This window comes from Durio zibethinus, chromosome 6 (genome assembly GCF_047325235.1).
Source record: "Durio zibethinus cultivar Kanyao isolate XHJ-2024 chromosome 6, ASM4732523v1, whole genome shotgun sequence".
Taxonomy (NCBI): Eukaryota; Viridiplantae; Streptophyta; class Magnoliopsida; order Malvales; family Malvaceae; genus Durio; species Durio zibethinus.
Window position 1 is genome coordinate 30,801,245 of NC_143167.1, and position 14,202 is coordinate 30,815,446.

A 14,202-nucleotide genomic window follows, 5' to 3' on the forward strand; every position below is an offset into this window, starting at 1 on the left:
GTGAGACATGTTAATCTAAAATATGATGACACCATGTAAAAAAAAAAACATTAAAAATAATATAATTAAAAATTTTAATAATTATTATATATAAATTTATATAAATATATTTGTATATTTATATAAATTTTAATATAAAATATAATATTTTATATTATACGAATAAATAAATAATCAAATGTAAAAGTTTATCCAAAAATGTTGACAGGTTTTGACAGAGGGAGGACTGAGGAGTAAGAGGCAAGGGTTCCCTAGATAACACAGACAGTGACATTATCAATCTACTGCCCCTACCTCTAGCATGTATGTATGGTCCGGACAGGAAGATACAGTAAAAAGTAGCCAAAAGAAAACAATAGATTAAAAAAGAGAGAGAGACTCTTGGGGCTAGGGGAAGCAGGCATGTGGATGAGTGGGGGACAATGGACACGGCCAACTCATCAGAAACCCTTTGAAATTATTGAGTTTGTGACAGAAAAGAAAGTCCCCAGACCAATAAACGGTGAGAAAAAAAAAAAAATTTAAAATTATAATATTGAATTTAAATTGAATTGGTTTATTTTTATTTTATATAAATCATATTAAATATATATTAAATTTAAATCAAATTTTAAATTAAAAATAAAAATAAAAAATTAAATTAAACATATTTTAATATATATTTTAAATTTTTATAAAATCAAAATAATAAATTTATATCAAAATTCACTTAATATATTAAAATAATATTATATCAATAAATAATTGATTCAATAGATTAAAATTTTTTTTTTTATAAAAAGATATTTGATTCGAATTTTATTAATAATTATTTATTGAAATTATTTCGAATACATAATTTATAATTATTTATTTTAAATTATCAGATATAATATATCTTATTTTGATCTAAAAATTAAATAATTTATTTATCTCAAATTTTTTATAAAAAAAATATATATATATATATAAAAATTTAAAATTAATAAATTAAATTAATAAAATTTAATTTAATTAATTTGTATTGAATAAAACTTCAGTTCAAACTTTATATTTTTATAATATTATATAACATTTAAAAAAATCAATTGAATCTTAGGTTAGCCAAACTGTTGTCTCCTCTACCTCTCATTCTATTTTTTTTTTTTTTTTAATTCTCTGTCTTTTTCACTGCTTACATTTTGCTTGGTACAGTACTGCATTTTGTTTGGTCAGTGTATGAAAAGGAAAACCAAAAGCATAAGCAACCCCCAAGTTTCTATAGAGCCTGGCCTTTGTTTCTCTTTGAAGAAACAAAAAGCCTTTTCTCTCCTCTTTTTTTCTTCACTCAAAGAATCATTGAAGATGCCTAGACCAGGTCCAAGACCTTATGTCTGTGAGAGAAGAGCTTGGCACAGTGATAGACACCAACCCATGAGAGGTTCTCTCATTCAAGAAATTTTCAGGTCCGTCCCCACTCTTACTTTGTATTTCTTTCATGTAAATGTATTTCTACTCAGTAGATTTTTCACTAGTTTTTTGTTTATGTATTTGATTTTCTTTAGAGTTGTAAATGAGATTCATACCTCTGCAACTAAGAAGAACAAAGAATGGCAAGAGAAGCTCCCTGTTGTCGTCTTAAAAGCAGAAGAAATTATGTATTCCAAAGCCAATTCCGAGGTAAAATTTTTCTCGTTTAGCCACTATCTGCTTATCCTCCTCTGCTATGCAATATTAAGTTTTAAATGAAAAGAACAAACCTTGATCATGATATTTTCTGTTGTTTTTTAATTGATTGAGATAAAACGTTCATAATTTGGCACCTGCCTGTTTTTTGTTTATTTGGGAAACTAAGTAAACTTGTTGGTTCTTAGTAGTATTCTCTTCTTCTTCTTCTTCTTCTTCTTCAGGGGTGGGTTGGGATTGGTTTTGTTGATCTGTCAAGCTCATATTTTGCATTCCAATTATTGCATAGGCCGAGTACATGGACCTCAAAACCCTCTGGGATCGAACAAATGATGCCATTAACACAATCATTAGACGCGATGAGAGTACCGAAACTGGACAATTTCTTCAACCTTGTATTGAAGGTACCCTTTCAATTTTGTGCTTAATTTTCCTCTGTTTGAATTTGAAGCCAAATATGCATATTTAGAATTGGGTCTTTCTTGCTTCTGGGATAATTTCTGGCTTAATTATTAAGAGCACTCGCTTCAAATGTACCTTTCATATTATCTGAGATGTGATTTATCTATTTGATTGTTGGTTAGCTGCTCTCAATTTGGGCTGCACAGCAAGAAGAACTTTGAGGAGCCAACGCAATTGTACTCCAGGTTGTTACCTAAACCCGGGCACTCAAGAGGCAGAGAACACTACTCAAGGAAATCTCACAACTAACTCACACTGCATGGCTAGTTTTGCCGGCTTCATAAATCCCACAACCAAGAATGTGACTCATATGGGCTACGAATCTCAGAAACACATTGCTCAAAACAGTAACTGCACTACTAACAAGTTTCCTTTCGCATCTGAGAATGGTCCTTTTCCTAGTAATAACCAATACTTACCTGTAAAGAGGTATCCTCCTAAGTTGTATTCAGTTTATCCTCTTTTCTATGGAAACCACCTTAAAGTTGAAGAACTGCGGCATGGTTTTGGAATCTTCCCTAAGTCGATTTCTAACACTGTAGAGCCTCCTAAGATGGGTGTCGTTCATAACCTCTTCGCTCCTGATGTGGACCCTTCAAATAAGATGAACCAAATGGATGTCAGAAATACTTCTAACAGCCCACATGAAATTGCCTGTGATCTATCGCTGCGGTTGGGCCCTCTTTCAACACCTTGCCCGAGTGTTGGAAACAGTTGGCCTAAGGAAATTGAGGACACTAGTTCTACCTTTCTAGAGTGGAACAAGTCCAGTGATCTGACACCACCAATTGATAAAGGTTTATCTTCCTTTCCTAGGAGCAACAGAGATGACCCCTTGAACTCATCTTCAAACGAATGGAGTGTTGAAGGTGAATATATGAATGCAGATGCAACAATAAGAAAGCGAAAGACTATTTATGGTCCACCAGTAGATCATCAAATTTGTTTTACGCCCAAGCTTCCTTACAGCCATTTAACTGGAAGAATGAAAAGTGCAGGATACTAGACTGCCCTTTAGACCATTGGCGTTGCCTTGGTGAGTATGTGCTGCTGATGCTCTTTTAGTTTTTTTGCTATCTTTTTGTGGTTATAGTCGTGTTAATGAGCAGTGTGTTAAAATGTTGCAAGAATTTGAGGTGTAAATATTTTAGTGGGTTTCAGTTAGATGAGGCAATCACCAACAAACTGACAGAACAGACTCTTGATCCGCCATCTATTAAGAATGTTGTCTTACATGTTGCTGCTTGTAGAACTTATAACCCTATCATAGTCACTTTTGATACGCTATTCCCTCTGTTTGCTCCATGCTTTTTATTGATAAAAACACCCTTACAAACAGTAAAAAGTAGAAAAGCATAGGAATATAGGCAAGCTTAGCCACAGGCTTTTTGTATGATCAGTTGTGCATAGTTGTGGTTGTGACACATGGACATTATATTATCCGTGAGGAAAAGTGGTTCTTTTCTCTATGCACCCGAACTTATCCATTACCAGAAATAATCTCATCAATGGACAAGTTATCGAACCAGTGGACAACTTGTATGATTGGTTGGATTAAGCAGTAGGGCAGAAGCTAATAAATGCAAATTTGAAGAAAAAAGTGTTTGTTTGTATGCGTAGGGGACAAAGGTCTCTTTACAAGATCTAACCAGTATTTTTTTGGAGTCGATGTACTTGATGGCTGTTATGTGGGCCCTATATACTTGGTCTAATTAGGAAGGTAGAAATCATTAATGTATGACCGAGGAGTGCTTTTTTCTTTGTATGAATGGTGGACTTGCGGCTAGTGTTTCTGGAGGTTTTGTACTGGCTGCCAATGGTGGGGTCAGATTCTAATCTTTCTTTGTTTCAAGTTTCAACTTTGATTGTGATGGAGAATAAGAACCTTTCTGATTATGTACCTTTATCTTTAAAAAGTTTAGGGAGAGATCTTCAAAAGTATGGATGGAGGTTCAAAGGTTCTTGGCATCTGAGTAAAAATGACCGACTCTTATTGCTTCGTCTATGTGAGTCTCCAATTGGGAACATCAGGCATCTTTCAAGGTTGATATCGAGAAGATAACGAAAAAAAAAAGGACAGGGAAGTGGGCGTATGTAGCAATTTGTCCACCTTTTGCTTTTCATGAGGGGAATGTTGATATAAGATTAATCTGAGTAATCACTATGTTGGAGATTGAGTCCAAGAATGATCGAAGTTCCTTTCATTAGCTAGTGGATTTGCTGGGAGTTCACATGCTGTTGTTGTACACGATTGAGACTCACATCAATGGAAAGTGCTATTTTATTTCCCTGCTCTGCCTCTTTATTTGTTGGAGATTGGGGTGGCAACAGCTAATTAAGAAGACTGATGCATCTGGCTCCCTTATATATGATGGAGCATAGTACATTAATGGGAGCAAAATTGAACCAATTCTAAGTTGGAAAGTACGGTATGAAAGAAAGCTAAGCTATTGATAGGGGGCGACAGCTTCATAATTTGCTGCATTATTTGTGATATCATTTAATCGAACGAGCTAGAACATAATCGAATTCAGTCAGTGGTAAAAAAACTTATATTTGTGGAATAAAAGTTTTCTTGCTTGGGCAAAAGGATCCACTTTGGAGAGTATATGAACAATAATTAAAACGAAACTAGTGTAAAATTTATCTATCCAAGTCGGAAGCACTCTTTTGCTTTACAAAAGGAAGTCAGTTGCAGAGGAAAGAGTAGGGGGAGGTCAAGGAAGAGGAGCTATAATGAAAATCAATCTGCAGTCGCTGGTGAAGAGAGAATGTAGAAGCTGTGCCCTTTTTCTCTTCCTCCTCAAGCTCCCCAACTGGTATAGCGGCGAGAAATCTCTTAATATACTCTTTGCAACACGCTTTCCCATTGCAAATGATTTCTTCTTCACTTTCCTCCTTCCTCTGTGAATCGCCTGGCTCTTCTCTTGCCACGTTCCCATACATCAAACTCGACTCATCGAATTTCAACATGTATGCCTGGTTACACCCTTCAAATAGCCGCTCACCCAAAGAATCAATGATGTAATACGCGTTTGATTCAACTTTCAACACAAAGAAATGATCGTTCCAGCTGACTATGTAAACCCTCGGCTGATTATAATCATTTGTGTTGCTATTACTGATTTCATTCCATATCTCATCAAAAGACATGGCACCCTTTAAACACTCAAACTTTTCAGGGCTAAAAAACCCAGTAAAAGATTTGTCTTGCAAGACTGTTATAGGTCTGAGATCAGCTTGCAAAACAGTCTCCAGATCAAAATGTTTATCAGGGAAGGAATTGGTATAATCTATGTTGTCACAAAGTTTACGCCATTCTAATGAACCTTTGGTTATGAGGCTATCAAAATCAAGTCTCGTTGGCATTAAGTCCTGGTTTGAATGGAGCCAATGGGCAACAACTGCGACCAATGCCGTGCAGGCACTTTCCCCAGCGGCTCGCTCACTTCGTTGGTCAAACGAAGCAAAGAACACATTAGCGTTCAGCCTTGCTTCTCCATCTCTACTGACTAATTCTTTCAGTTCCCAGCAATTTCCATCCTGGAAAAGGTACAAGGTAAAAACAACATAAAATTAGCTTCCCCTCTAAATCAAAATTTTTAAAATGGAGGAATTGGTTTGCAAAGTGGAACCCCAATCAATCAGACAAGACAAAACCAACCTGGGATTCAACGACAGAACAGCTCTGAGGGTGTTGGCAAGCATCAAATTCATTACTTTCACTAGTCTTTTTAATCAACGACTCTGTTTTCTTCCTCGACGATCTAAAACTCAACCGTCTTTTCTTCCATGAGAACAGCCTTCCCATGTGGTTCTGGGTCGGTTCCAACTGAGTTTCCAAACTTTGGGACGATTCCAACTCAGGTCCTAAACTCAGCTCGCTGCTGCTACTTCCACATGTGGTGGACGCATTCCCATGCAAGCCATCTGAGTCAAATACGAGTGACTCGTCCGACTCACAGGAATTTAGTTGATCCTTTTGACAGCTGTTCTTTTTCTTATTGTGGCGTGTTAACTCCTTCACCATTTTAAACAACCCATCTTCCTTGTTTGACTCGGTTGAGTTTTGGACACCTCCTGCCATGTCTGGAGGACCTCTGACCTCGGCAAAGCTCACTAAAATCTTTACAAAAATAAAAGTGCCATTTGAAAAAGTCAAGCAGAATTCAGAAGAAAACATAAGGAAAATGTTAAAATTTTTAATTATAATCATTTGATTGGATATTTGCTACTATATTGGTAATATAAAGCTGTCATTTGAATCTTTATAGCAGGCCCATCTCTCTGTCTTCTTGGATAGAAGAAACTCAATTATCTAAAAAAAAAGGGCTATAATTTGGATTTTTTTTTCCTTTTTCTGTTATAACATAACATTAACATAAGAACTAAAAAAGGTAAAATGAAAAACCTTAATTTACCCAAAGAAAAGAAAACAAAAAACTCAATTAAGATAGAAACAGCTTGGGTAAGTTCGATAATGATTCCATTTTTAAGCATTTGCTCATTGCTCAGCACTATGACCAAGTCAGAAATTCAAATTCCCCTAAGGTTTAAATAATTCTAATATTCTACATTAAATAAACTAACATGAAATGTTCAAAGCTTTGTCTAGGTCTTGACAAAAAAAGTGTGGACTATGGAATGAAATATTTGAAACAGAGAGGAGCCATTGCAGAATGAGTTGGAAAAAACTTTGGTTAATCCAGAGGTTTTTCGCCTTTTTTTGTGCTCCATATCATAAGAGTAATACCAGCTTTGGAAGAGAGATAATGAAGAAGAACGAAAAGAGAGTAATTGTTGAACAATGAAACTTACCACAAGAGTAACTTCAATGACCACACCATCAATGTTCAACGTGATCGGAAGCTTTCTTTCAATCTCAGAACATTCCATTTCCGAAACCAGCTCTGCCAAATCCAACGAAACTTTCCCGACCACTCTCAATTTACTCTTTTTTTCACATTTCTTTCCCTGAATTTATATTCCACACAAAAATCAATACCGAAAAAGGGTTATTTTTCCAACCTTGCAATGAATTAAAAAGAAGATACATATGGGGTTTAGTAATTACTTACATGTAAGACATTGAACAAAACATCCCAAGAACCAGAAGCACGATCTATGGAAGCAACTGAAAAATCGCATAACCTGTCAAATTCATCATCCCATTCAATTGACTTACCATTTCCCAAAATTCTCTGACTGCTACGATTCCTTTTATGACTTGAAGATGATTTATAAAACGGAACCAACCCAGACTTGGGTCCTTTCCATACCATTTCAACCAACACCATTTTCTTATTAACTCCTTCATCTTCTTCCTCATTTCTGCTTAGCCCTTCAAGCTTCAAATGTTTCACCTTCACATGTAACCTCTTCATTGGAGACCTCGGCAGCCACTTCATCTTTTATTCTTCTTGTTTCCCCCAAAATTTTTAGATAAAAGAATCAAACAGATACCTTAGCAGATAAGAAAAAACAGTGAGACCAGAATGCTGAAACTCAGACTCGTTCTAAATTTGGGTCTTTCAAGTTGCGGAGACAGCGAAGCAAATGGCCGAGAAAGGACATCCGTGTATGTTATTATGAGCGGGAAATCGCGTGCAATCGTCGCGATCTAGTTTTTGAACTTACGTGGCGTGTTTGGATTGGATTTATTTATGACACGGAGTTGATAGCCTGTGGGGTACTGCCACGTCAACGCGGACAACTAATCCGACACGTGAGTTACGCGTAGGTGAAACCAACGGAAACATATCCGTTTGCAGTTTTTTGGTTTGGTGGAAATTATTTTGTGGACTAATTAAAACGCGTGTGCATAGGTCCTCAGCTTTTAAGGAAAGTAACTTGGGAAGTTCAACTCCTGGTTTGCGTGCGATGCACGTGCCTGAAAACATTGCTTTCAGCTTTTCACAACTGATACTAAAGTCACAACTATTGGTTCCGGCCCCACAAAAAAAGGTGACAACTATTGACAACCCATCATCCACCTGCTTCAATTTTGGTTGGGATGGGCCGTTTGCCGGTTTCTCCTTTTATTGTTGGGCTAAATTTTAGGACCTATCTTAAATTTTTTATAATTTACGTGAATTTAATTAATCTACTTTAAGGTAACGATACTTAATTCTATAATCAATTAATCATGCAATCTAATTGTATCTCTTTATCTTTTTCTTGTAAAGGAACATATTTTGAGTTTAGAGTCACTTTTTAATTACTTTTAAAATTTATTGTTCAATAATAACTTATAATAAAATAATCATTTGAACGTAAGTAATTAAAATTTAAAATTTGAATGTAAAATATTTAAATTCAAATTTTTATAATTATTTATTGATAAATAATTTATAAATCTAAAAAATTTTAAAGAATTCATAAATCTTCTCGTGAAACGACGGCTTACTCTTTCCTTAAAAATAAAGTAACTTTAATTGTTCGTTCGATTCAAAAGAAAAAAAAAAAAAAAAAAAGCCATCCGTCCATTGCGGTAAAACTGATCTAGTTTACAAGAGCCTAGTTTGGAGATTAGAGTTGTGAAAATCATTCCTCTCAACATGAGTCGGGTTGAGTGGTTGTCCTATCCTTGAGCCACACCGCAAAACTTGACAATCGGCTTCAAACTGGGCTTGATTGCACAATGTCTATTATGGATTAATGGGCCCTAGCTTTACCCACTTGATCGAGCTTAGTTAACACCACCTCCTTTTTCCGTCCATCAAGGGGATTAGGCCCAATATGGAATCTAAATGGGCTGAAAGCAAAAAGAAAACACTACTTGATTACTTTCAACTTGAAAACGGAAAACGATTCTCTCATTCCGTCCTTGCTACAGTTATATATACCAAAAAAACGTAAAACGTGGGGGATATGGGGACCAACTTGCAAATTAAACTATACAACATTTCTCACCGACTTCACACCAAGTTCCAAATGCAACATCCTGATGGCCACTTTCGACCGCAATTGTTATATTATATGCACAAAAATCAAAATTGGTTTATGCTTTTATTTTTTTATTTATTGACTAATTGCTATTTCATAAATTTTTCATTCAATAAAATTAAAATTGTTTCTTTCTTCTATAAAAAAAAATATTTTATACTTAATTATCTTTTTTTTTATGCCATATATATTAAATATAGTAATAAAAAATCATTGATAATTTGTATTATTACATCAAAAAATGTTAATTTAAAATTATTATTGATCAAATTACTTTAGTCATCGCAATAAATTTTAAAATAATATCAACTATTATTTAACTATAAATACTTGATTCACGAAATTCAACAAGAATTTCAACCTCTTTGATGAAAGTTGAAACTTGAAAGGTTTATCAATTAAGATAATTACCTAATGCATATTTTATTATGCGAAAACTGGCACAATTTTTTTTTCAAACACTTCCATTATAATTTGAAAAGGTTGTCATCCAAGGATAAAATCTTTCTTTCAAGCCAAGTAAAAAAATCTCCATCAGCCCACCTTCCTCAGTTAAATCCCGAAGCTATGACCTTTGGCTCTTTCAGTTCTACCTCTCTCTGCATATTTTATAAACTTTTTTTTTTCTCCAAATATTATATCAGCAGGAATTAACATATCTTTATTAAAGTAGTTGTGCTGATGACCTAAAAGCTCTTCCTCAACATCTTCATATTGTTATTATTATTATTTTTTAATTATCTTGGTGGTCGGGATTGTTAATTTGAAAAACATTAATGTTCTAGATTAAGAAATGAGGTCATTTTGACACGAGTATGACTGATGCAATTATATTTGAATGGAACGATGTTTCTTGAGGAAGGGAGGCATAGAATTTTTATGTTACTGAAGTCCAAAGCAAACCCCAATTATGAAAGAAAAAAAGGGAAAACTATGGTACTTACTATAATGACATCTCTGTTAAGCAATATGTCGAATTAATTTAATGAAAAAATTAATAATATGTAAAAAATATTTTAAAAATATTATTTATAATTCAAATTTAATTAGTATTTATTAAATGATAAAAATTTAGTCAAATTTTTTAGTAAAATTACTTATTTAAAAAATATATCAAAATTGTTTAAAATTTTTTCAAATTTTGTACAATATAAAATCTTTTAGTTTATGGATTTAGATTTTCTATTTTAATTTAGATTTAATTATTTTTAATAAAAAAATTCATCTAAATAATTTCATTTAAATCTATCGAATTCTAACTTGGCCTGATTTTATAGGATCGATTTTTTAAAATAAAGTTTTGGGTTGATTTTTTTTAATCAATGTCAGATCAAGGCGAGTTTATTTATTTAATTTTATATTCATATATTTTTTATATTTATTTAATTTTATATTTATATTTTAAAAATAATATTTTATATTAAATTTTTTTATTAAATTTAACTCAAATTAGATTTGTTACTATTTTATTTATATATAAATCAAATCGAATCATATATATATATATATATAAAATAATATTTTAATATTGAATCAAGTTATTTTCGATATTTATTATATAAAATCATATCGAATTCAATATCAATAAAAATTCATCTCATCTCAACCATTGCTATCTTTATGAGGGACCCCTTTGTTCAATCAAGTCTCAAAGAGTTTATTTAAAATAATTAATATTCAAATGATTAATTATGCATCGATCTATATTAATTGTAGAATAAATATATGATGAAGTTGTTAAAATAGCTTAATTTGATCAGATTCTAGAAGGATTTCATGGTAGTGTTAAAGAAAGGTTATTCACGTGTTTACAATATTCTCCAGTTTTCAAAAACCATTTGATTGTAATACTATCTTGGGGCAAGAGGAGTTGTCAAAGATTTGCATGTCTATATAAACAATTTCCAAATCCAATATTTTATAGATGCTCGACTAGTTAATATGGCTTTTATTATTATGTGGTTGTTGGACTCAAAATATGATGAGAAATTGGATAAAAATGTAATTCAAGAAAAAAAATTGACATGGTAATTTTTTTTTATTTTCAAGCAAGCATCCCACATATATGTGGGATGCTTGCTTGAAAGAGAATGCATGTAAATTTAACACTTGCATTTTAACCTTAAACTTTGCAAGAGATAAAACCCATGCAGGTTAAAAAACCAAATTCAAGAAAACTAAATCTAAAAAATTGTAACAAAAGATTGGTAAGAGGACTAGACAGCTGTGGGAGATCCATGAAATCATGAGCAAAAGCGATTCCCATGTGGGAAACCCAGGAAATGCTGTTTATTTGCCGTGTGGCTCGATTGATCGAGATGATCATGGTTATTATGTTACATGTCTCTTGCTTAGTAAATTATGGAAAATCTCCATTGGTGGCAAGCTGCTTTGCATTGACTTTGGCAGGCTGCCTAACGCCCTAAACAAATTAAGAAAATTATTGTATACATTCACTGTTAATGAATTAGGTAATATTATCTTACTAATGAATAAATAATAATTTTTAAAATAAATATACAAAAATTTATTATTTCTTAAAAATCCATTAATAAGATGAATGATTTGATATTATTTAATTTATTAATGATATATAAAATTTATATATTAACGTTTGATAATACATTAAATATAAATATTTTAAATAAATATATATATATATATATATATTAAAAGTTGAATAACGAAGGATGCAACATCTCTGCTATGTTTAGGGTAGACAACCTAGCTCATATTCGACGGGTTTCGATCCGATCCAACTTTATAGAGTCAATATTTTTTTTTTGAAATTTGAGTTTCAGATCGAGTTGGATAATGCTAATGAAAAGGTTGAGATCGGGTCGGATTCAAATTTTAAATAAACTTGATCTGATATTATATAAAAAAAAATTTTAAATTAAGTTTTTATTTATATATATTTATAAATTTATATATTTAAATATTTATATTTAAAAATAATATTTTATTAATTTCAGATCGAATCAAATCGGATACGATTTATATAATATCATATCAAGTTTGGATTTGAATATTAAAAAAATAAAAAATTTTAAATCGAATCGAGTTCGAATTTGACAAATGTAAAATCAAATCAAGTTTAAGATAAATAAAAACCTATTCCAACTCGACCCATTACCATCCTTATCGATGCTATCAAATTAACTAATCCTTAACATTATCAATTTTTATAAAAAAAAAACATTATCAAAATTTATGGGCAACCGGCCCATACAGAGTGTTTGACAGCTCGACAATAAAGGAATCCCATGATTTAACATGATAATCAACATAGTGGCAGTTAAATATATACTACAACATCTATGGTTGTCCGGTGATGACAACTTTGAGCTTAAAATAATAAGTTTAGTGGAACCAAAAGCTCTCTGAAATCTGAATGCTTCATAGATGTTATATTCCCTCCCACATGCTTGTATACTTCATCATTAATGGGGAGCTGATACATCTGTTTCTGCTTTGCTCTCCCTATCAGTGTGAGTCAATTTCAGAAACGAAACTGAAAATGTGAAAAAAAAAAAAAAAAAACTTTTCCAAGTCTCAATAAATCAGTCAGAATACAAATTATGCTATTTTAGTTGTTGTATGTCTATATATTTATAAAAATTATCACATTTATTGTTAGTAGAAATTTTAGAATCTACAAATATAATTAATATGATAACACATATTCTTTAAAATATAATAAAAAACAGTGAGTGAAATTTAAAAAAAAAAACACAGTAGTGAAAATGCAATCCAATTGGGGAGACTTAGAGATAGGGACGTAAATGATACATTAGTACTCGCAAGCTACTCGAGTTCGATTTGAAAAAAATTTGAATTCGGTTCGATTATTGTCGAGTCGAGCTCGAATAGCTCAACTTATCGATCGAGCCGAATTCAAATATTCTTATATCTGACTCGAATAGTTCGCGAACCTAATCGAACTTTTATATTTAAATATATTTTTATTATTTTAATTAATAAATATTTTGAGTTCGAGTTCGAATTCGAGCACGAATAATCGAATTCTTATCGAGTATACGAATCGAGCTTATTTTTACATATTAATCGAGTTTAATCGAGTGAACTCGAGTAACTCGAATTCGATCATAAATCAAGCTGAATTTGAAAAATAAAACTCGATCGAGCTCGAATCGAATATCGAATTTTGAATTGTGAATTGAATTCGAACTCGAGCTTCTCATTATTTGACTCAGCTCTGTTCGTTTACACTACTATTTAGAGACGGTGGTGTCTTTTTAGACTGAAATGGATGAAGATTTTGTTATAACTTAAAAGTCACGAGTAGGAAAATTATTCATATAATAATAACAATACTTGGTCATGCTTTTCAATGCCATGCAAGGCACGCTATAGCTTCTGATTTTGGTCATATTTCTTCTTTCTCTCTCTTTTATTTTATCTAACAGTTGGACGTTGAAACCACAAGTTAGTGCATAGTTTTGGAATTGTCAGTTGATTCATATCGCCTCTTGATTTCATTGATATCAATGGATCGAACAAATCCTTAATTAATATTTGTTTTCAAGATAATAGAGAGAAGATTAACAAAAGATCTTGTCCAGCTTTGTCCACTATATATATATAAATTATATAAAAAAAATTTAGATAAAAAGAAGTTACTCAATTTCAAAACCAGTATATTTATAAATCACTCATAAAAAAATTATTAATAATAAAAATTGAACTTAAATTTTACTAATGAATTATTCGATTTTTATCGATTCTATTAATTTCCGTTTATTCTTTGTTTATATATAAGTCATCATTGCTTTTGTTAAACCTAGGTTTAATTAATTATTATTCCCAAAATCAAGTTTATTGGGAAACAGGATATGATCATAACATCCTTGCAAAGAGCAAATAGTGTTAGCTAGCTGTATTTAAGGTTTAATTCCGGCATCGGTTTCTTTATTCTACTGTCCATTAATTTGCTTTACATACAACATCAGAGCAAGCCACGTTGATAAATATCCTTGTCTTCTAATCATACTATATAATTATTTACTAAATTATTTTAGATATTAATTAAATTCATTATTTGCATAAACCAATTTGATTAATAAAAAATCAACAAAAAAATTCTCTTCTATGTAAACATGTTTGAGTGTTTTTTTTTTATCCTTTACC

General features: G+C 31.9%; 2 protein-coding genes across 5 annotated transcripts; one reads left to right on the forward strand and one right to left on the reverse strand.

Annotated features, from left to right (window-relative positions):
- The first annotated feature begins 1,078 nt into the window (after positions 1 to 1,078).
- On the forward strand, positions 1,079 to 4,620 carry LOC111284641 (uncharacterized). 4 transcript variants are annotated; one of them, XM_089762836.1, is made up of 4 exons: positions 1,079 to 1,638; positions 1,934 to 2,048; positions 2,229 to 3,142; positions 4,024 to 4,620. In XM_089762836.1, the coding sequence occupies exons 1-3, from the start codon at positions 1,198 to 1,200 to the stop codon at positions 3,110 to 3,112; spliced, it is 1,440 nt and encodes a 479-aa protein (XP_089618962.1). In that variant the 5' UTR covers positions 1,079 to 1,197; the 3' UTR covers positions 3,113 to 3,142; positions 4,024 to 4,620. The 4 variants fall into 4 exon arrangements, with proteins under 4 accessions (XP_089618962.1, XP_089618963.1, XP_022729165.2 ...); XM_089762837.1 differs by having other exon boundaries at positions 4,029 to 4,620; XM_022873430.2 differs by lacking the exon at positions 4,024 to 4,620 and having other exon boundaries at positions 1,079 to 1,424; positions 1,524 to 1,638; positions 2,229 to 3,393.
- Positions 4,621 to 4,644: 24 nt separating this feature from the next.
- Positions 4,645 to 7,660, reverse strand: LOC111284640 (uncharacterized). Its single transcript, XM_022873429.2, has 4 exons — positions 7,185 to 7,660; positions 6,925 to 7,080; positions 5,771 to 6,232; positions 4,645 to 5,649 (listed from the first exon to the last, which is right to left on the reverse strand). The coding sequence occupies exons 1-4, from the start codon at positions 7,512 to 7,514 to the stop codon at positions 4,795 to 4,797; spliced, it is 1,803 nt and encodes a 600-aa protein (XP_022729164.2). The 5' UTR covers positions 7,515 to 7,660; the 3' UTR covers positions 4,645 to 4,794.
- Between the last annotated feature and the right edge of the window lie 6,542 nt (positions 7,661 to 14,202).